Raw genomic sequence first — 22,844 nt, 5'->3', positions numbered from 1 at the left:
GCAAAACTAAACAGACAAAATCACACAAAGAGATGTATACACACACACACACTCTCTCTCTCTCTCTCTCTCTCTCTCTCTCTCTCTCTCACAAAAAGAAAGGAGAAGAAAAGAGAAAAAAAGGAGAGAAAACAAAGAGAACAACCAAATCTATAAACAAAACCACATATGAAAATATACACTAAAATCTAAACTAACAAATACATAGAACAAGAAACAAGTCAAAAGTGGAAAGCAAAGCAGGAAGTCCTCCATTACTTCTAGCTAGGTCTCTGCATGTACTGTAGGCACTCTGATGTCAGCTCAGACTCTGATCTGGCCTTACTCCTATGTGTACTTGCCCCCAAAGTCCACAGTTGCCTCCAAAGTCCACAGCCTCAATTGTAGGAACACTTGTCTATTCAGGTAATGCACAGATGCAGGGTCTACCAAGCCAATTGTGGGTATTTAATCTGCTCCTCTTGTGGCTGTGTGGAGAGGTTTCCCTTTCTCTTCTTTGGTCCCACAGTCCCCAGGGTTCAGTTTTGGTTTTGGTCCTACCTCTGCATGTGGGCGACTCTCTGGTGTCAGTCCCCTGTCCAGGCAAGAGGGGGCAAAAGCAGTGGCTGATTAAGGCTCACTTGCTCACTTAGGCCAGGGGGAGGGAGGGATATGGCAGTCCAACTGAAATGTGCAGGGAGTGCTTGCAGTAGCAAAGGTCAGCATGAACCTGAGGTGTGCCATGCATTCTCCTGGGAAAGTTTGTCCCAGAATGCAGGACCCTTGGCAGTGGTGGGCAGTGAACTGTCTTGCACAAAGGACCCTTGGTGGCCATGGCAGCAGACTCTATGTTCCTGTATAACAGCCATAGCTTGCAGTGGCACTCACATAGGCATTGCCCTGCCTTCTGTGAGCGTGTGGAGCAGGAAGCTCCTATGGCAGGCTGCCTCTCAAGCACCCCGAAAAAAAGGTCTTCTGCCTCTCCATCAGGCCCAGGCTTTTCCCCAGACTCCCTCCCAGTGAGCTGTGGTGCACTAGCCCCTCTAGGCTGTCCTCATGCAGCCAACCCCAGTCTTCTCCCTGGGGTCTGACCTCTGAAGCCCAAGCCTTGGCACCCAGCCCCCACCCACCCCAGCAGGTAAGCAGACAAGTGTCTCAGGCTGGGAAGTGCTGGTCGGCACTGATCCTCCATGAGGCGATCTCTCTGCTCTGCCTTCCATGAGGAGATCTCTCTGCTCTGTCCTCCATGCATCTGTTGCTGCCCTCTCCTCCAGGGGCTCTGAAGCTCCCCCCATTCCCACCAGTGAGGGAGCTTCCTAGTGTGTGGAAACTTTTTCCCCTTCACAGCTCCCTCCCAGAAAGGTAGGTCTCCTCTGGATTCCTTTGTCTCTTTTTTTTTCCTTTTTTCTTTTGCTCTACCCAGTTACATGGGGATTTTCTTACCTTTTTGGAAGTCTGAGGTCCCCTGCCAGTGTTCAGTAGGTGTTCTGTAGGAGCTGTTCCACATGTAGATGTACTCCTGATGTATTTGTGGGGAGGAAGGTGACCTCCATGTCTTACTCCTCCACCATTTTCCTGTTTCTGTTTCTCTTCTTATTTCTTTCCATTTGGTTTGGCTTTTACCTGTAATGCATGTCCTGTTATGAAGGCTTACAGGTAAAAAATTAGCTTCAAAAATCTCAGTTTTGGTGAAGGCCATGTGGCTTTGAGAGAAGGTGATCTTTTCCTGGCATCTTGCCCATATCCTATTATTCTTCTCTGGTACTCAGAAGTAGATCATCTCTTTCTATTCCAAATCTCTTATGCTATCGAATTACTAATGTTCAAATGCTTGTTTCCAGTCTCAGGTTTGATTCTGGCTTTCAGCTGTCATTACTACAGAGGTATCCACCCTTCTCTAGGCCTATGATTTATCATACTCTGGAAGATTCATTATGCTGCCTAATATTCAGGTTCTCTCTAGGGACTTATTTGGGTGCCTGATTTTACGGAAACTAATTTTCCCAAACCCTTACAGTATAGGTCAATAATAGAAAAACAGTATTAAATTTAAAATAACAAGAAACACTTTGAGTTAACAGCAAAAGAATGGTTGTTCTCTTTAAACCTTCCTAAAAGTTCATTAATGTTCCTTCCATCAAATAAACTTTTCTAATTAACTTAGTTTAATTATTTTCTTTTTTCTAACCCCTTGTAACACTTGTTTTATCACTCAATAGAACTTGTTATACTTTTTTATATTGTCTTTACTTATGCCCCAGTCTTTTCTTCTAGAGTAAAACCTTCTTGAGGGCATAAACTGTATCTTCTACTCTTTCATTCTCTCAAGCTATTGGTGTCTCATTTCCGTAGGCTGAAACTCAAACACTTTGAAAACACTCAGGGGGGGTCTTCAGTTCTCTCCCCACCTTGGTCTAATTATTTTTCTCTCTTCATATGGGTGGAACTCTAGCACTCCCAGAGAAAACCATGTAACCATTCTGATGGATATACTTTTTTAATTAGTATATTCCAATATCATGTGGTCCTCCATAAATGTTATGCAAAATGCTAACTTATTCCTGATTCACAACCTTGCCTTTCTAAGTAGTTTCAATCCTTTCTCTTCCAGATTCCTCTGTCAATAATCTTCTCACTTTTGGTCACTTGGACTTCAACTTCCCAGGAAATAGATGTAAGGTCTTTACACCTCCTTCACTATGTATCTGCAATCTATATTTTTATCCATTTTTCCTATCTGAATCAAGGAGGCTTCCCTACTATTTTTTTCCCCACATAGAATCTCTCTACATGTCTTTGATCCTATTTTTAAAATCTTCCTTGTGACATTTTCTATTAAATACTTCACTTTCTCTCTTTAATTTTTCCTCTTCCATGGATGTTATTCCTTTCGTTTGACCCACATTCTAACAAAACCATCTCCTCCATCCCATACTCCACTTAATCTCTAGTTTGCTTACTTTTAATATCAAACTGAGTATTGTAATTTCACTCCATCCTCTTGCTTACCACTAAGCCTATACATCAAACTTCTACTATGACAGTCTAGCTGGAACTGTTCTAATCAAAGGCACTCAAAACCTGCTACCTTTCAAATCTCAAGGCTTTCTTTTCATCACTCTTCTTTCTGGACCTCTGGGAAAATTGATTGAGAATGTGATCCTCTTGTCCTTCCACACGTTGAAACTCTTCTTTCCCTGAGGCTTTATGAAATCACTCAACTTACTGGCTCTTTCTATCTTTTTGATTACTTTCTTTTACCAATTATTGCATTAATATTAATGTTTTCTAGGATTCCGTCTTAGCCTTCTTCAATAATATTAGTAGTAATTGAGATTTTTGAGTTCTGCTTTATGCCAGTGCCATTTTGTGGCTTAAAGTTTATCTTACAGGTATCCAGCATGATAAATTAAAGAAGCAGGTAATTCTGTCATGGTTATTTGTTAAAGCAAATCCTGAAATTTAGGTAGGTAACTTGCCCACAAAGCTAATAAATGGCACAGATAGTATCAGTGTCTAAGTATGCTGATTCTCCAGCTTGTTCAAAAGTTTTTCACAGATAATTTTTTCCATATCAATAATGCTAAGTATTGTACTTATGTTCCCCATTCTAAGATGCATATCTCTAACTCTAACCTTGTCTATAATTTATGATTACCTTTTTACATAGGATAGAAATCAATACACCTTGAACATAGTATGGCCTCAATAATAATTTCTTGAATAAATATTTCTCCAAAATTACATTTAAAAAATTACAATTTTAGAATTGGCATGTGATCCTTATTTATTTCTAGCTGGTGTCCATAGATAATCAAGGCCTCTAGGACATATCACTATGATCACTGAACTCTGACCCACACAATTTCTGCCATGTCAGAATTCATTTGGTGGAGATAAGCACTGATTTAGAGAAGTTATTATCTAAATAACAAGGTAGACACCAAATAAGTGCATGACATGAGTATACTATTATATCAATAAACATTTTTCTTCCCTCCATTTCTGCATATCCAATTCCTACCTTGCTTTTAAAAGTCCAGTCAAAGATTATTTCTTCCATGACTCTTTCCAAGAGGGTGCAATTGCAAAATATCTTTTTTACTTTTTCTCTGAATTATTCTAGCTCTGTCTATATCTCTTCCATGATGCAGTTCTTTATATCCTACATCTGATTACTTCTACTTGTCTATATGATGCTTGAGAATAAGGCTCCCTTTCTTTCTTTTCTTTGGTATCACTTGTGCCTAACACTGTTTTTCTTATAGTAAGCACACAGTAAGGATAATGATCCACATGTGGCTAATCAAAAATTTCTCTTTGAATAATTAATCTCAAAAAACCCTGGATGTCTAAGGCTATTAATTCAAGCCAATATCCATCAATTAACTGTTAACACTATGCTCAGCCACATGCATAGGCTCTATGAGTTTTATAGAAGAAAAACATATTGTTGCTCCCCTTATAGCTTTAATAAAGTAGTTGAAGAGACAGACATTTACAAATGAAACTAGAGAATTGTGTGTAATCAGATGAGTGATTTTTTCCAATTACATCATCACCATTTATATGATGGAAGAAAATTCTTTCTCTACTTCTTAACTGTGTCCAATGATTCTGAACTTTAACAGCTGGAAGTGAACAGTTTGACTGACAATAGTTCATGAAAACTCAAGCCTGGGAATGAGTACAAAGCACTGTGATTACCAAGAGTGGGCTTGTCAAAATCAAGTATAGTCTGTGGGGAAAAAAATCTCTCATCATGAAGACTATCTAGACAGGGGATGGAGGTGAATTAATGCAATTGGAGATTCAAGCTGTGAAACTGGAAGCTATTTGGGTGAGGTTTGGTGCTGAGATCATTATTGAATTTAATGGTTTTGTATTGCTAACAGTAACCACCAGACAAGAGTTAGGAACAATTTGTCCCACTCTAGGAAAAGTGCCAATCTGAAGTACGTATGTGTCCAAAATCCATCCACTAATCTCCTCCCTGACTTAATACCATTTAGCTCGTGACCGTGGCAGTTTTCTAAAGTGAGCTTTGAACCAAAAATCCAGAAAGTAGTTGTTTACCTTTGAAATATTGGCCAGAAAATTTATTTAATTATTTTTAAAATAAAATGTTATGAGTATCCAACTGTTTGTTTAAAATGACATCTGGCCACTGATGAAGCCCCCCAATAGTTTATTTAAAAGATCTATGGGGGGAAGGGGGCGGGGGGAGGGCGGGCAGGTCCGGAGCAGAGTGGGTGGAGTGGAGGGGAAGACCGAAGGAAATGAGACAACCTTTTCCTTCCACTGGGTCGCGCTCCTCCAGCGTCTGCAGGGCTCACCACGGCTGCCCGGGAGCGCCGAGGCCGGGACCCCGCGGCCAGTGCCCCGCGCCTGCCCCGGCGTGTCTCCACTGGGATTTCTTTCCGAGGCACCAGCGCGGCCCAAGCCCTGGCCACATTTTTGTTGCGTCCTCCCCTTAGTGCTCGGCTCCCGGTCCCCGGGCTCGGCCTCCCGCACCCTGAGCCAGGACCCCGGAAGTGCGCGTCGGTGGCTCTGGAGAAGAGCTTGAGAAGCCAACTGAGACCAATCAAGTTTCAGAACCTCTACTATCTGATACCAGCATCTCCAAGGATGAACTGTTATAACCAGATACTCCCCTACTCTTGATGGTACACCTCTCCCCAGAAGAGAAGAAAGGGAGGGTGGCCACCTTGATCCAGCTGAAGCATCTCCAGGAGGCCTTCTCTGGATGTCACATTGAGGCTGCCCTTCTGCCACAACACAGAGCTGGTGATCCCCAAGCGCGTGGACATGGCTTCGCTCAGCAACATCCTAGCGGCCTATTCCTTTGTCTCAGAAAATCCTGAGCGAGCAGCTCTGTACTTTGTCTCTGGTGTGTGCATCGGGCTGGTTTTTACCCTAGCTGCCTTGGTGGTGAGGATCTCTTGCCACACAGACTGTCGGCAGCATCCTCAGAAGAAGTTCCTGCAGGACCAAGAAAGCAGCAGCAACAGCAGTGACAGTGAGAATGGCAGCTCGGACGCGGCATCATACATCTCAGTCAGGAGACATCGCCGCTTTGAGAGGACTTTGAACAAGAACATCTTCACCTCAGCGGAGGAGCTGGAGCGCGCCCAGCAGCTAGAGGAGCAGGAACGCATCATCAGGGAGATTTGGATGAATGGTCAGCCCGAGGTTCCTTGCACCAGGAGCCTGAACCGCTACTACTAGAGGCAGGAGCTGGAACCCACACCCAGCTGTTGGCCGCCTGGGAGAGGAAGGGTCTGGGCACAAAGTGTTGAACGCAATTCCGCTAATGTTATGGCGGCAGAGATAAGTACACTCCCATTTTCTAGCCAGGAGGACTGATTTCTCCCTTTTTACTAAATTTATGAAGTAGAAAAACCAAGCTGGTTCGTCAACCTTTTCAGTTCTTGGGATGCTGCTGAAAACCCTCTCCAAAAATGTGGATGGAGATTAGAGAAATGGAACTCGTGTTTTCTCTGATTACTGAGGATCTCGGAAGTTTCTGCAGACTTCATTGCTATGTGTTATTTCTTTACAAAAGGAAATATTATTATAGCATGAGGGCTAGGAAGAGCAGAGTTCACTTAACCCAGTAAATGCAAATATCTAAATGACTCCAGGCTATGGAGGTGATTTTGATCCAGATAGCATGATCCATGCTTATTATTTAAGGCCCAGTCTCTAAATCTTGTGTTGCAATGGCAACCTCAGGGATTAAAATCCTGTTTTTTATTACCACTTCACTCATGAAAATGAATAATGTGTCAGAAGATGTGTCAATGAACTAGAAAAATGTCAATAATCTCAAAGGATGACGGGTTTTATTTTAAATAGCTTATAAAGAATATACTAACATGCAATTAATGTTGTGTGCATTTGAAAATGAAGCACAAGAATAAAAGCTGTGTTTTTCCCCCTTTTGAGAGAAGAAAATTTTATTGTAACTCTAGATAATCATGACTTTAAACATTTTCTTTAAAAAAAAGTTTGGATTTCTAATAAAAGAATGGAAATGTGAGGTGAGGAATAAAGCCAAAATTAGGTTGGGATAAAAAAATAAATGTTACATAAAATCAAAAAAATAAAAAAATAAAATAAAATAAAATATCTATTAATATACAGAAAGGTTAAAAACACAAAAAAAGTACAAATGCTCTCTAAACACTGAAAAATTATTTCCAGAATCTGGGAAATATTGTTTTATTATGAGCCTGATAAATACAGATTATTAGAAACAATTAATGCTTCTCTTTACAAAAAAATTGCCTTGCATTTCAGGAGGAAGAAGGTTGCATTCTGGTTTATTCCTGGCTCTCAGACTACCCTCTGGCTTAGGGACACAATCTGTGCAGACTGGAAAACTGAACGAGTACTATTCCCTGCCTCTATATAGGTGCTGCTTTTTAACATTACCTAAAACCTCAGTTATGTGAAATAAAAAAAATTTTCAATGTTTAGCTAACTTAGCACTTCAAGAGCCCAGTTGATTTAAGAAAATATATGTGTGTTATTACTAGCCAATACATATATTTGTTCACGTTAGAAAGAAGTGTCCTCCACTTAAAACACTTTACTTCCATGTTTTGAAAGGCTATAGTAACAATTTTATTAAGTCAGGATATTTTACTGTCATTTACCAGAAAATTTTCTTAATAATAAGCAATACTTTGCCAAAATGATCCCTAGATGTTTGCAAACCATGGTCTGCATAACTATTTTTGGCAGAAGTGCCAACGTTTGCAACTCAAACCTCTTCTTTTAACTCATTAAAATATGAAAATAGCCAAGGATCTTAACTTGTGAGTTGCTTGCAAGATTATTGTGACATTACTGAAGTTATCTATGATTATCTTCCCCACTCCTTCTTTCTCTGATTTGGGTTGCTATGACATCATTAGTGACATCCTAGTTTATCATATTTTTAATGCAATGTAGAAATGATTTTCCTATGAAAGTGACATTTTTAGAGATCAAAAACTGTTGAATATCAGCAATTCCACATGCTTCAATCTAATACAATTGTCACATATTTTTTAAATGATCATTTAAAATATTTTAGAGTAATTTTGTTTTCTTTAAATACATTCAGATAATTGAACAAATAGTACATTTAAAATTGTACACGTGGGTGAACAAAGATTTCAGGGAAGTTGGAGTGGATGTATTTTTTCCTATTTCTGCCACTAAGTACAATAAAAAAACCTTGGACATTATATATAAAACAAGCATAAGATGACTTTGAAAGGTGGAGAGAAGGAAGAACAGTGACCCTGGGACACAAGGATCAACATGGTGGTGAATTCCCTAGGTTTTATTTTTCCACTTTTTTTTGAGTAGCATTCCTTTTCTAATAAAATAAAGTAGCAAATCATTACAAGTCTTTCTATGTAATTTTTAGTGTAGCAACTAAACTCATTTAAAAATACTAATCTTTAATCTGGAAACTATAATGGAACTCTACAAAAAATTTACATTCTAGTTAGATGAACACCTAATATTCTAAAAATGTCATGAAAAAATTAAAACTTTGACCTGTAAAAAAATCAGTGTATAAGTCAATCAAATGAAAGCAAAAATAAAATAAAAGGACATATGGTTAAAATAAGCATTTAGACAATACAGTTGAATAAATGAGTTCTCACACTTAAATATGCAGGCCACATAATAGCAGTTAGTATTGTAAAATCAACAAAAATATATATAAAAAAAGAAGACTTTATGGAAAAAATCATAAATACATGGCACACATGTATATGTATATTTACACACATAGATAAAAATCTGAATTCAGTATAACATAATTGTGTAATTATAATAAACTTAAAATTACAAAATAAATGCAAAAATTATATCATCAGAATTTATTTTAAATGAAGTAATTTTCAATTCCAAATTTTTAAAGCATAATTTCTGACTATTTTTGTTCAATCTCTGAAAAACCTTAACCAAAAAATAGGAAAAACCTCACTGGCAAAGAATACATCAAATTAAAATTAAATAATTAACTATGTACATAAACTTTCTGGATATTTATGGTGTTTTTGAAATAGAGTCCTTCCAAAGAAAAATAGATCTTTAGGTATTAGGGTACATATGATTAATGGTTTTCAATTTCTTGCTACAATCCATGGAAAAAACTACCATGTATTCTCCTATGAGAAATGTATGAGAGTTCCAATTGATTCATAACCTCACCAATGAGGATATATATATATATATATATATCTCCTTATATATACATATGTATATATGTATGTATGTGTGTATATATATACACATATATATAGATACATAGTATCAACATTATTTTAATTTGCATTTCCTTAATGACTACCACAAGCAAATTTTAATGTTCTTACTGGCCATTTATATGTACTTATTCCTTTGGAAATTTTTTGCTCATTTTTTTTGTTGGCTTATATTTTAGGGGACACATTGTCTTTTCTTTTCCCTTCCAGTTGTTTTGAGATATAATTGACATACTGCATTATATAAGTTCAAGGTATACAGCACAATAATTTGTCTTACATGCATCATGCAATAATTGCTACAAGTTTAATGAACAGTCATAATCTCTTATAGATACAAAAGAAAAAAAAATGTTTTCCTTCTGATGAGAATTCCCAGGATCCATGCTTAACAACTTTCACATATAACATTCATCAAAGTTAATTATATTTATCATGTTGTGCATTACATCCCTAGAACCTATTTATTTTATCACTGGAAATGTGTACCTTTAGACTACCTTCATCCAATTCCCTTTTCCCCCAACCCCTGCTTCTGCTAACCATAAATATGATCTCTTTTTCTATGTTAGTTAATTAGATAAGTTAGTTAGTTTTAAAGTATAGTTTGCCTACAGCTCTATGTTGTTTCTGCTGCACAACATAGTAACTCAATATTTCCATAGATTCCAAAATGATCACCATGATAAGTCTGGTTACCATCAGCCACCATGTAAAGGTATTACATAATTGCTGACTATATTTTCCACACTGTGCATTTCATACCTCTGACTCATTTATTTTGGAACTGGAAGTTTGTACCTCATGATTGCCTTCACTTATCTCTCTCATTTTTCCACCCTCATCCCTTCTGGTGACTGTCTGCTTCTTCTCTATATCTATGACTCTGTTTCTGCATCGTTATGCTTGTTTATTTGTTACATTTTTTAAGATTACACATGTAAGTGAAATGATAAGGTATTGGTCTTTCTCTGATTTATTTCACTTAGCATAATACCTTATAAGTTTACCCATGTTGTCACAAGTGGTAAGGTTTTATTTTTTGAATGGCTGATTAATATTCCATTATATATATGGAATATTAAATATATATTTTATATAAATATATATACACACTACATCTTCACTTCATTATCCATTATCTATGGATGAGCACAACTTAGGTTGCTTCCATATCTTGGCTGTTGTAAATAATGCTGCAGTGAACACAGGGGTGCATATATCTTTTACAATTAGTGTTGTCATTTTCTTCAGATAAATATCCAGAAGAGGACTTACTGAATCATATGGTAGTTCTATTTTTAATTATTTGAGAAAACTCCATATTGTTTTTCATAGTGGCTGCAAAAATTTACATTTCTACCAACAAGTGCACAAGGGTTCTCTTTTCTCCTCTTCCTTACCAACACTTGTTATTTGTTGCCTTTTTTGATAATAGCCATTATGACAGGTGTGAGGTAGGATCTCAGTGTGGTTTTGATTTACATTTCTCTGATAATTAGTGATGTTGATCATCTTTTCATGTGCCTGTTAGCCATCTATATGTCTTCTTTGGAAAAATGTTGATTCAAGTCATCTACCCATTTTTAATTGCATTGTGGGGTTTTTTTATGTTGAGTTGTATGAGTTCTTTGTGTATTTTGCATATTAACCCTGTAGTTGAGATATCATTTGTAAATATCCTGCTCATTCAGTAGACAGCTTTTTCCTTTTGTGGATAGCTTCCTTTACTGTGCAAAAGCTTTTTGGCTTCATTTGGTCCCATTTGCTTATTTTTGTTTTTGTTTCCCTTGCCTATGGAGACATGTTAAAAAATATTGCTAAGACTGACATCAAAGAGTGTAATGCCTATGTTTTCTTTTAGAAACTTCTTCTGAACTCTCTATTCTGTTACATTTATCTATGCATCTGCTTTTTGCCAGTACATACTGTTTTGATTACTGTATTTTTGTAGTACAGTTTGAAATCAGTGAGCATGATACCTCCATCTTTGTTCTTCTATCTCAAGATTGTTTTGGTTATCTGGGGTCTTTAGTGTTTCCACATGAATTTTAGAATTATTTGTTCTAGTTCTGTGAAAAATGCCATTGGCGATTGAATAGGGATTACATTGAATCTGTAGATGGCCTTGGGTAGTACAGTCATTTTAACAATATTTATTCTTGCAACCCATGAACACAGTATATTTTCCATTTGTTTGTATTGTCTTCAATTTCTTTCATCAGTGTCTTAGAGTTTTCCAAGTACAGGTCTTTCACCTCCTTAGGTAGGTCCATTCCTAGGTATTTTATTTTTGATGCAATTGTAAACGAGATTGCTTTCTTAATTTCTCTTTCTGATAGTTCATTGTTAGTGTATAAAAACACAACAGATTTCTGTATATTAATTTTGTATCCTGAAACTTTACCAAATTCATTGGTGACTTCAAGCAGTTTTTCATGGCATCTTGAGGATTTTCTATACATGTTATCATGTCATCTGCAAAAAGTGACAGTTTTGATTCTTCTTTTCAAAGTTGGATTTCTTTTCCTTGCCTGATTACTGTGGCTCAGACTTCCAATTCTAGGCTGAATAAAAGTGGTGAGAATGGGCATCCTTCTATTGTTTCTGATCTTAGAGAAAGTGCTTTTGGCTTTTCCATGTCAAGTATAAAATTGGCTGTAGGTTTGTCATATCTGGACTTTTATTTGTGGTGAAGTATACCAATTTTTGAGAGTTTTTATTATAAATGGATGTTGAAATTTATCAGAAGATTTGTTGTATATGTTGAAATGATCACATATATTGTATTCTTCAATTTGTTAATGCCTGTTAATCAATCACAATGATTGATTCATGGATATTGAACCATCCTTACATTCCTGATATAAACCTCACTTTATCATGGTGTATGATCCTTTTAATGTATGGTTGAATTTGATTAGCTAAAATTTTGTTGAAATGTTTTGAGCCTATGTTTGTCAGTGATACTAGCCTGTGATGTGTGTATGTGTGTGTGTGTGTGTGTGTCTGTGTGTCTGTGGCGTCTTTGTCTGGTTTTGATATCAGGGTAATGCTGGCCTTGTAGAATGAGTTTTAAAATGTTCCTTACTCTTCATTATTTGGAATAGTTTGAGAAGGATAGTTGTTAATTCTTTAAATGTTTGGTAAAATTCACTTTGGCAGCCATCTGTTCCTGGACTTTTGTTTGTTAGGAGTTTTTTATTTTTTTATTACTGATTCAATTTATTTACTGGTTATTGGTCTGTTCATATTTTCTATTTCTTTCTGATTCAGTCTTGGGAGATTGTACATTTCTAGAAAATTGTCCACCTTATAGGCTGCCCATTTTCTTGTAGTAAAATTATTCATAGTAATTTCTTAAGATCCTTTGTATTTCTGTGGTATTCATTCTAACAACTTCTTTTTCATTTCTTATTTTATTTATCTGGGCCTTCTTTTTTCTTGATGAGCATGGCTATAGACTTATCAATTTTGTTTCTCTTTTCAAAGAACCAACTCTTAGTTATATTGATCTTTTCTATTTTTTAGCCTCTATTTCATTTATGTCTGCACTGATATTTATTATTTCTTTTCTTCTACTAATTTGGGGTCCAGATGTTTTTCTTTTTCTAGTTCCTTTATGTGTAAGATTAGATTGCTTATTTTTCTTCTTTCCTGAGTTAGGCATGTATTACTATAAACTTCCCTCTTAGAACTGCTTTTGCTGTGCCCCACAAATTTCAGATCATTTTGCTTCCATTTTCATTTGTCTTCAGGTATTTTTTAATTTCCTCTTTGATTTCCTCAGTGACACATTGGTTGTTATTGCTTAGCCTCCCATGTTTGTGTATTTTGCATTTTTTTTTTCCTTTTACTTGATTTCTAGTCTCACAGTGTTGTGTTTGGAAAAGATGCTTAATTTCAGATTTATTGAAATTTGTGTTTTGGCCTAGTATGTGATCAAAGCTGAAGAATATTCCATGTGCACTTAAAAAGTATGTGTAGTCTATTGCTTTTGGATAGAATGTTCTACACATATCTATTAAGTCCAACTATTAAAATATGTCATTTAAGGCCTGTATTTTCTTATTGATTTTCCCTTTTGCTTCAAATATTCCAGAGTTGGAACAGAATAAGGTGGCAACTTGGAAACACCAAAGTAAGCAGATTAAAAAAAATTAAAACTCCAACAAACACCTTCACACTATAGGTTAAGAGCCAGGAAAGAGGCATCAATTTAGACAACAATTATTCTATTCTAGTCAAACATCACAGAAAAAAACTATGATCCCTACCCCACCCACTCTGGAAAAAGCCAAGTAGGGGACACTCACAAGGCTGTAAGGATGTACCCTAATCCATGTGTTACTAGATTGTGGCAGAGTAGGTCAATGGCTGGATAGGGAGGCCAGGGCTTTCTTCCCCATTTAGAGGTGATAAGCCCCCTGTCCTGCTCCTGTGGTGCCAGTGAAGACCATGGAGATAGAAGTAACAAGACAACATTCTCCACCAAGCCAGTGAGGAATCAGTGGAGGCCTACTGGAGCTCCTGCCATGCTGTAAATTGGAGGTCCTCCCTGCTTACTCTCACCTGGCAGTAGTGAAGTAACACTTCTCCATCTCTTCCCCCACTGATGCAGTTTTAGAGCTAGCTGGCTAAAACAGAACTTTAAATAAGATTCAGAATCTCATAATGTTAAATAAGATTCAGAATCTCAAAATATAATGCTCATATATACAGTTTTCAATTAAAAGTTGCTCTTCATATACTGAGACTCAGGAAAATCTCAGCATGAATTTTTAAAAAATTAAACACTGAGATGACAGTAACATTAGAATTATCTGACAAAGACTTAGAAAAACCCACACACTTGTAACAAATTAAAAAATTGTCTCATCAAATAGAAGATATAAAAAAGAACCCATTGGAAATTTTAGAACATAAAAGTACAATAATTGAAATGGAAAACTCACTATATAGACTCAATAGCAGAATGAATATGATAGAGGAGCAAGTCGATGAACTTGAAGACAGAACAACAGAAATTACCCAATCTGAACAACAGAGAGAAAAATTTACTAAAAGAAAAAAAAATGAGCAGAGACTTGTAAGACCATAGCAAAATTCTACCATTCATGTGCTTACAGTCTCAGAGAGAAAGAGAGCAAGGCTTAAAAATTACATGAAGAAATAATAATAGAAAACTTCCTAAACTTAGCAAAAGATATATACCCATTAATTAAAGTTCCTGAGTGATCTCCAACAAGATAAACTGAAAGAAACTCATGCGAAGACATATCACAGACAAGCTTCTGAAAGACTGAAGTTTTGACTAAAGACAAAAATCTAGAAAGCAAAGAGAAATGATACCTTACTTATAAGGAAAAAATAATTTGAACAATAATGGATTTCTCATCAGAAACCATGGAGAACAGAAAAAAATGGCACAACAATTTTCACTGTTAAAACAAACCCTTGCCAAACTGGAACTCCAAATCCAGTGAAAATATTCTTTGGAAACAAAGCAGAAATAAAGACATTCTCAATGAAGGAAAAGAGAATTTGTCATTAGCAGACCTATCATAAATAAATGACTAAAGGTAATTCTCTAATTAGAAAGGAAGTGGGGAAAAAAGTATTAGAAGAAGAAATCTTGAAACATTAGGAAGAAAAATGTAAAGCAGAAAGAATAAAAATATAGGTAAAGAAAATACATTATCCTTTTCAGCTTTGCTGCCATCATTACTACAGGCAAATTGGACCATTTAACAATGCCCTGTTTATGGACCAGTGGCTTGGAAAGCCTGGAGCTTTGCTGTTGGTGCTGCCACTGCCACTGCCACTGCTGCCAGTAGATCAGACTGCTCACTAGGCCACGTGTGGAATGATGCTGATGATGATATGATGTTGCCAGTGGTTAGAATGCCTGCTGGGGCCTCACTTGTGCAACAGGAACTGAGACTCCACTCCAGGTCTCTGTTGAACTTCCCCCTTTCCAGTTCTTTGGCTAGAGAAAGCAGGCCTTCCTTGGATTTTTTTGGTTTTTGTTTTGTTTTGTTTTGTTTTGTTTTGTTTTGTTTTGTTTAAACCTATTGTCAGTCCTGGGTTGCAAGCCTCCTCTATACCTAGTTAGGGAATACATAGGAAATAAAATGAATACCCAGGGAATTTATCACATTGTTGTTTCTCAAGTCATCAGGTCTTTGGCCTGTCTTCCCTCTTCTTTACAGCTTTCAGTCCTTTTATCACTGTTTATTGATAATCTCTAGGGTATTTAGTTATATTTAAAGTGGAAAAGCATAGCTTTACTTATACTCTATCATTATCTAGAAACCAATGGTTTTGAACTATACTCCCAGGATTTCACTATCGAGTATTTCACTGGCTGTAATCATCTGATTTAACTGTTGACTGTTTAAGCAGCCCATGTTTGGTCTCAGGTGTGAGCGACGTTACTTAATTCAGTTATTCAGATAAGGCCTTATGGAAGAAGTTGTGTCTTTGCATAAATACTGTTGCTTTAATGTGACCTGATATAGAGTGGATATTCCAGTCATAAGGAGTGTACCTAAAATATGGAACTATTTCGCTGTGAAATTGAATTAGTTTAACCAAAGTAAAAACTGAAAAGTAGGTAGTACAGAAAAAAAATTTTAAGAATTGGATTTGAATCTTGATCTATTTCCTAAATTCTCATTTTGGATACTTCCTAGATTGCAGAATTTGTCTTCTCCCTCCCTCCTGCCTCTCCCTCTTCCTCATTCCCCCTTCTCCCCAAAGAGGTTGTACCCTTTGGTATGTTACTCTGTCCAATTAATTCTTCTCAGATAAGTAGTAAACTGAAAGGTGAAAATCTCTTAAGAAGGCCAAAGTTCTAAAGCACACTGGTGAATTAAAGAATCCCCATGAGTTTTCTGTATGTCATTCTGATTTATAATAATAAATTACTAATCAATATTGCCTACAATATTAATAGTTATGATAATCATAATTTATTTTATACTTCAGATGAATATGATAACAGCTCATTATAACAGAGCATTGTCATTTCTGCAACAATATTATTTCACCATGGACTTCGTTATTCATGATAGTAATGAAGATTCTCTGTCAAAAGTCATAACTATTTGTTATATTACATGTAGAATAAAGCATAAAAATTATTTTATCCTTTGTCAAAAAAAGAAAAACTGAGCTGTATAGAAACAATTTTTACAAAATGAACAATATGTATAATTTTATACATCAGATGATTTGTATATAATTCATTTGTTCATGAATGACGATAAGATTCACTTATAACCACATTCCCTGCCCAGTGTCATTTTACTGTATATTAAGTCACAACACTTTATGAATCACTAACTGTAGCTTCATGAGGTAGAGAGAGTAAAGCCCCATGACTTCACGGTAAGGTAAACTGAATAACAGGGCCAGTGACAACTCCTATTTTATTAAATAGATTAAATTTTCTTTTAGAAGAGAGGCCGTTTTCCTAAGTACAGGAGAACACAAAAAGCACTATATAAGGATTTCAAATAATATAAACTTTCTTTTTATGTCATTATTTTAAATTACTTACGGTCACTTATGACCTCAACATCCAGTGAAAACCACTATTTAAATTTTCACACAAAGCCTTCAAGTAGCTATTCCTCATTTATAGACCAGATAAATAGATGCAAATTTTTAGTATTAAAAATAGGACAAATGATAATCAATATTAGGTTGCCTTTTCTTTAAATATTCTAAACATGAATTATACCTATTAAATGATGCAGGCATAAAACAAGATCTTAGACATTAAGAAGCTCATAATCAACTTTGAAGGATAAGATCAACACAGATACAAGAATATAATATTCATGATAGCAAAGATTGATTTACTACTAAAGCCCTGCACTGCACATTGAGATTGACTGAGAGAAGGAAAGGAACTCAAGAGATGTGACGAATAGATGAATGAATAAAAAAGTAACTTAAATGCAGTAAAATACAAACAACTGAAGAGGATGAAGTGGCTTGGATTTGCTTTGGTTAGTCAGAGAACCCTCACTGAGAAGGTGACTTAATTTGGGGATTGAAAGGCAGATGGATTTAGAGAGAAGAAAGAAAAGGCATAGTTTTTCAGAAAGGCAACAACAGGAAAGCCATAAGAAAGGAATAGCATATCTCTCTGCACTATCCTCTTAGACATTGGACTTAGAGCATGATGCGCATATCCTATGAGGCAACTATGGCTTAGACCAGACTGCAGGGTCTATAAAAGCTTGACTAAGGAGAGGGTTTTATCTTTCAGAAATTTCTAGATGCTGTCATCTTGCTGCCTACAAGAATTATATATGAATAAAATGTCCCTAGTTTGCAGAATAATTCTGAGGAAGAAAAAGCTGAAAACAAGAAGAATTGACAATGAAAATCATCTAGGTATAAAATAAAGAAAATGAATATAAATATGTGTAACTACACAACAATGGGCACTGCACAAAGAATGAGAGAAGTGTTGTATACTCTTAACCCTAAAAAAACAGGGAACTATGGAGAGGGTTAAACTAACATGTTTCAGGTCAAGCACTAGGAGAAGCACCTAGGGCATGGTGGAGTAAGAGCAAAATCATGATAGACTTGACTCTACTCTTTACTAACTGTGCGGTGTTGAGGAGTTGGTTTAACCTTTCTGATAATCAATGTCCTAAAAAATCTATAACTAGAACACTGAAACTACCCCACAAATTTGTAAAAAGATAAAATCAACTCAAGCATATAAAGGATTATTACACAGTAATCACGTCATAAATCTGGCAACTTTGATCAGCACTTTACATATGGTAACTTGACAAAATTTTTTAATTACTTCAAATATTTTATCATGTAATATTTGATAAATGACAGATGTTATGTGCTCTGTACATTTTATGAAGCATGATAATAAACCAAGCACTTGTGAAATGACTATCCATCCTCAAAATTAAGCAGAACCAATGTCACTGAAGCCCCCTGTGCTCCTACACCACAGCAGAGGTAACCATTATGTTCATTTTTTAAATAAATTTTTGTCATAATTTACATATTATAAAATACAGCCATCTTAAGTGTGTAAGTTCATGAATTTTGACATATTTATATATGTGTGTGTGTGTATATGCACATATATATATCATCCTAATACCAAATGTAACAAATATGTAACCACCACCCTAACAAGGAAATAATTCCATCACCCAAAGTAGTTCCCTTTTGCCCCTTTTCAGTCAATCCCCACCACTACAATTTGTCCCAGGCAACCACTGATTTTACTTATTTCCATGCATTCATTTTGCTCACTTTACAGCTTATGTGAATGGAATCACTTGACCTGGCTTCTGTCACTAACCCAATATTTAGGTTCATCCATATTACGTGTATCGACAGTTTGTTCATTTTTGTTGCTGAGAAAACTGCCATGTAGACTATGCCACAATTGATGACATTAGGGTTGCTTCTAGTTTTGGCTGTTAAGAACAAAGCTGTTATGAACATTCAGATACAAGAGTTTTTGTAGGTATTTTTTTGTTTGTTTTTGTTTTTAATCTTTATTGGATTGCTTTACAGCATTGTGTCAGTTTCTGCTGTACAACAAAGTGAAAGAGCCACATGTATACATATATCCCCATCAGTTAAATACCTATGGGTGGAAGTTTCAAGTATAAAGTAGATAAATATTTAACTTTGTAAGAAACTGACAAGCTGTTTTCCAAAGTTTTTGTTTTGTTTTTTAACATTTCACTCCCATCAGTTTGCCAACAATGGGTACTGTAAAACTTCAACTGTAGACATTTTAATTTGTTTAAAATAGATATTTCACTGCGGGTTTAATTTCTATTTGCTCATGACCACTTATGTTAACAATCTATTCAATTACTTATTGGCCAGAAATACATTTCTTTTCTAAAGTGTCTATTAAAGTCCTTTGTCTATTTTTAGCAGGGTCTTTCTTTTCTTATAATTGAATTATAAGAATTATTTATAAATTGTGACTATAAGTCCTTTGTCAGATATATGCATTGTGAATATTTTCTCCTGAACTGTGATTAGCCTTATTTTTGTAAATGTGTCTTTGAAAGAGCAGAGATTTTTAATTTTGAAGATGTGTACTTTATTGTTTTCCTTTATGGTTTGTGCTTTTTGTTACATAAGAAATCTTTGCTTACCTCAAAACTGTAAAGATTTTCCCTTGTGTTTTTTCTCAGACGTGCAATAGTTTAATCAATCTACTAGTGAGGTAGATTTTTGTTAACCTCACTTCAAAATCATGGAAAAAGACATTGAGTCAAAGGTGGTAAAGTCACACATACATTAATGCCAGGTCTGACTTCTTAATGAATTACAGCTAGGGGAAAATAGGTCTTAAAATTGAGAACCAGATAGGACTTAAAATTGAAATTCCTGAAATCTAAACCCAAATCCTCTACCTCTTGGCTGGGTGACCTTGTATAAGTAACTTCACTGTCTCAGGGCTCATTTTCCTCATTTCTTAAAGGAGTGGTTAGCATGGAAATCCTCCATGTTCACTGAAGCTCTAGTTTCATAACCAAAGCTCAGTTTCCTTTATCAAGCACTCTTGAGGGCCAACCATAGCTGCCTCTGGAAGATTCTCATGTATATTGTAAATGATGTGTAAACTCCTCCTTGATGGCAAGCAGAAGAACGTGGGCATAGCTGTGCCATTTCACATCTTGTGCTGGCCAAATTCCAATTCATGTAATTGCATTTCTCAGCTCTTTCCTCCTCTGCGGTTTCCCTCACCCCAGCCCACCCTGCCTTCCACAGCAGTGGGGATATATTGCTCTGTGCCATGAAACAGCCATTAGGCCAGCTCCTGAGGTAGCTTCTGAGTGCATTCCAGTAAGGGAATTCCTGGAGGATGCTTTAACACCAGTGGCCTTTAGATCAAAAGCTTCCTATCAGTGGAAATGTCTCTTCCTCCGAGCACCTAGAAGAAACCCAGAGTCTAGGCAACAAGAGAAACAATGATGTAGGCAAGGACACAATTTGGAAGGAAGATTATATTTTTAAATTTTAAGGGAAATGAAAAAATATGATTTCTAGGCAGAAAATAAATGCAAGCTTGTGATTATTTCCATGGGACTGCTTCTCCAGAGGTAACCTTGCTAATTAGATTTTTTGTGTGATTTTGTTATTAGATCTTTGTTAATGAGCTTGCACCATCTCATCTCACCTGTGTTCTCCTCAGGTTGCTCTGGAAGTCTGCACAGGAGAAAAGAGAGAGGTGCCTGCACATATGTTTATTATGTGAGCAACCATACCTGCTTTCTATTGGACATTTCAAACACTCTGAAAGCCCAATAATGCAGATAGGCTGTGTATCTCTGATTTTTAGTAGAAACTGATGATCCAAGTAGTTAAATGGCAACTGGCTGAAGAGGGGAGTGGTTAGGTAGCAAATAAACTGTTAACTGTGACATAATCTTGCCTGAGGTTACTGCTATTCCGATAGTGATTCATTGATTTCTTTTATTCTAATCCCTTCCCATCCCGGTCTTAAAAAAAAAAAATAATCCAATGCCTTTATGCGTTGTGAATAACCTCGTTCAATCAACATCCAGAAAACCATGATGAAGTTTAATTCTATAGTCCATGCCTTCACTGTCCTGCCTTCTTCTTACATGCAATAGGGTTGGACTCCTCTGAGAGTCTCTCCAACTACATCGGTTTACAGTGTATAACCGTAAAGTCTTTGAGTGTATTGCACATTTGTGCATGTGTGTGAATGTGGTTGACTTTTGTCCACCAGAGGTGTAAGGATTGATTTGAGAAAAAAGTTGCAAATTTTACAAATTACTCCACTGACAAAAAATAGAAGAAGAGTTCTCTTACTGAAGAAGTATATTTGGCCTTGAAGGGCAGCAGAATATGCCACCCTCAAATATGCCTTTTTGACATATGATTATTTGGAGCTGGTTATTTTGAGAAACTGCAACATAGGAGAAGCTCTGAAAACAGAGTAGAAGTTGCCCTTCTGTAAGATAAATTTATATTTATAAAGGAAATCTCCATTTGTAAGGGTGTCTTCCCTTACAAATGGAAAAAATAATGACTAAATCACAGGAGAATCTTATCAATGGAGAAGGCATGGATTTAAACCTGCATAACCATCCTTACCCTTTTTCACCTTACTTTTTCTGGTAACCTCCCATAACTACCCCCACATCCTCAAATATTTCTTTTGTCTTAGTTGAAATTGGTCTATAAGGTGGTGACTTGGGCCATCTCAGGGAGTTTACTTATTTTTTCTGGGTATCTCTCATGTATGTATAAGGTATACATGTTAATAAACTTCTGTTTGTTTTTCTCTTGTTAATCTGACTTTTATTATGGTTTTCCTTCCCCTACACCCTTTATGTCATTACTAAGTTTGGCAAAAGTTTCTAATTAAGAATTGCTCTTAAAATGAAGAGCAGAATCACAGTTTATTATCTCCCAGAAACATCCCTTCTTTCATTTGTCATAATGCTGTTTTTGCTTATTTGTCATCTGTTTTATCTGCTTACAATTCACCTTTACCTTTAACTGTAGTTTTTAAATTTCCCAATGCCGGAATGCAGAGGCTGCCATGAAAATATTATGCCAATAGCTTCAATGCTCATAGAGCCATTACCTCTTTGCACTGTTATCCATCTTGTCTTCCTATGGCCCACAGATGAGTATTCTGTAGGAAAAAAAAAAAAAACAGGAGTAAATAAATTGATGATGTCATTCTAACTATTATACTAACTAAATTTCCCTAGACTACTCATAAAATTTTCTGGGCTCAGTTTCTAAAATATGAATATATGTCTCAACAAAGACACAAGGATATAGAGAAAAATAAATATATTCATTCAAATGTATTTGCTGAATTCTTGCTATGAAACAAACAAAGTAAAGCCACTAATGTTGGAAATTTAATGAGTAAGATGCATTTCCAGATCTAAAATTTATGTTCTAGAGGAGAAGATATGTCAACTAAATTAATGGAATAAAATGTATATAAAGATATAATGTGATCTCCACGGAAGACTTCATGAGGACAGCATCTTGAGCTGGGCCTAGAAGCACAATGGGGTGGATTTCGTCACACTTGGGAATGACTATAACAAAACAGTGTTTCAGAAGAACTGCTCTGGAAATAATGGTCTGAAGGAATGGAGAAAGAAACAGATGGGATCAAATGCAATATTTTGGAAGGTGCTTTGTGTAACTAAACATGCAATGTCATTATTAAAATTATTAAAATGAGTGTCATTATTAAAAACCCAGTGAAATCTGTTTGAGGACATTTTTGTTTGAATATTAGAAATCCCTAAAGGTAAGTACAAGTGTGAGTGAGTGCTATTTTTTTTCCAAGCACTATGAAGCTGGTGGCAGAAAGAGGCTGAGGGCAGAGAGCCCTAGCAAGACTTCTAATATTCCTCTGAAGCTTTAGCTTCACTCAGAGCCCTTTTCGCACCATCCTTCATGGATTATGTCTCAAAATAATAAACACAGTCACTTAGAAACCACTTGAATTTCCTTGGCAAAAGGAAAATTGTATTAGTTTCCTAGGGCTGAAGTAACAAGTTATGATAAACT

General features: G+C 36.0%; 1 protein-coding gene across 1 annotated transcript; it reads left to right on the top strand.

Annotated features, from left to right (window-relative positions):
• The first annotated feature begins 5,533 nt into the window (after window positions 1-5,533).
• On the top strand, window positions 5,534-6,331 carry LOC130831252 (protein eva-1 homolog A-like). Its single transcript, XM_057699172.1, has one exon. It carries the CDS (start codon window positions 5,788-5,790, stop codon window positions 6,205-6,207), a length of 420 nt encoding a protein of 139 aa, XP_057555155.1. The 5' UTR covers window positions 5,534-5,787; the 3' UTR covers window positions 6,208-6,331.
• Window positions 6,332-22,844: the final 16,513 nt, after the last annotated feature.

This window comes from Hippopotamus amphibius, chromosome 11 (genome assembly GCF_030028045.1).
Source record: "Hippopotamus amphibius kiboko isolate mHipAmp2 chromosome 11, mHipAmp2.hap2, whole genome shotgun sequence".
Classification (NCBI taxonomy): Eukaryota; Metazoa; Chordata; class Mammalia; order Artiodactyla; family Hippopotamidae; genus Hippopotamus; species Hippopotamus amphibius.
The sequence above is the reverse complement of the archived record's forward strand: the minus strand, read 5'-3'. Positions and strand labels throughout refer to the sequence as shown.

Coding starts and splice junctions, on each gene's coding strand:
- LOC130831252 (XM_057699172.1), top strand. CDS start 5,788: ATGGCTTCGCTCAGCAACATCCTAGCGGCCTATTCCTTTGTCTCAGAA.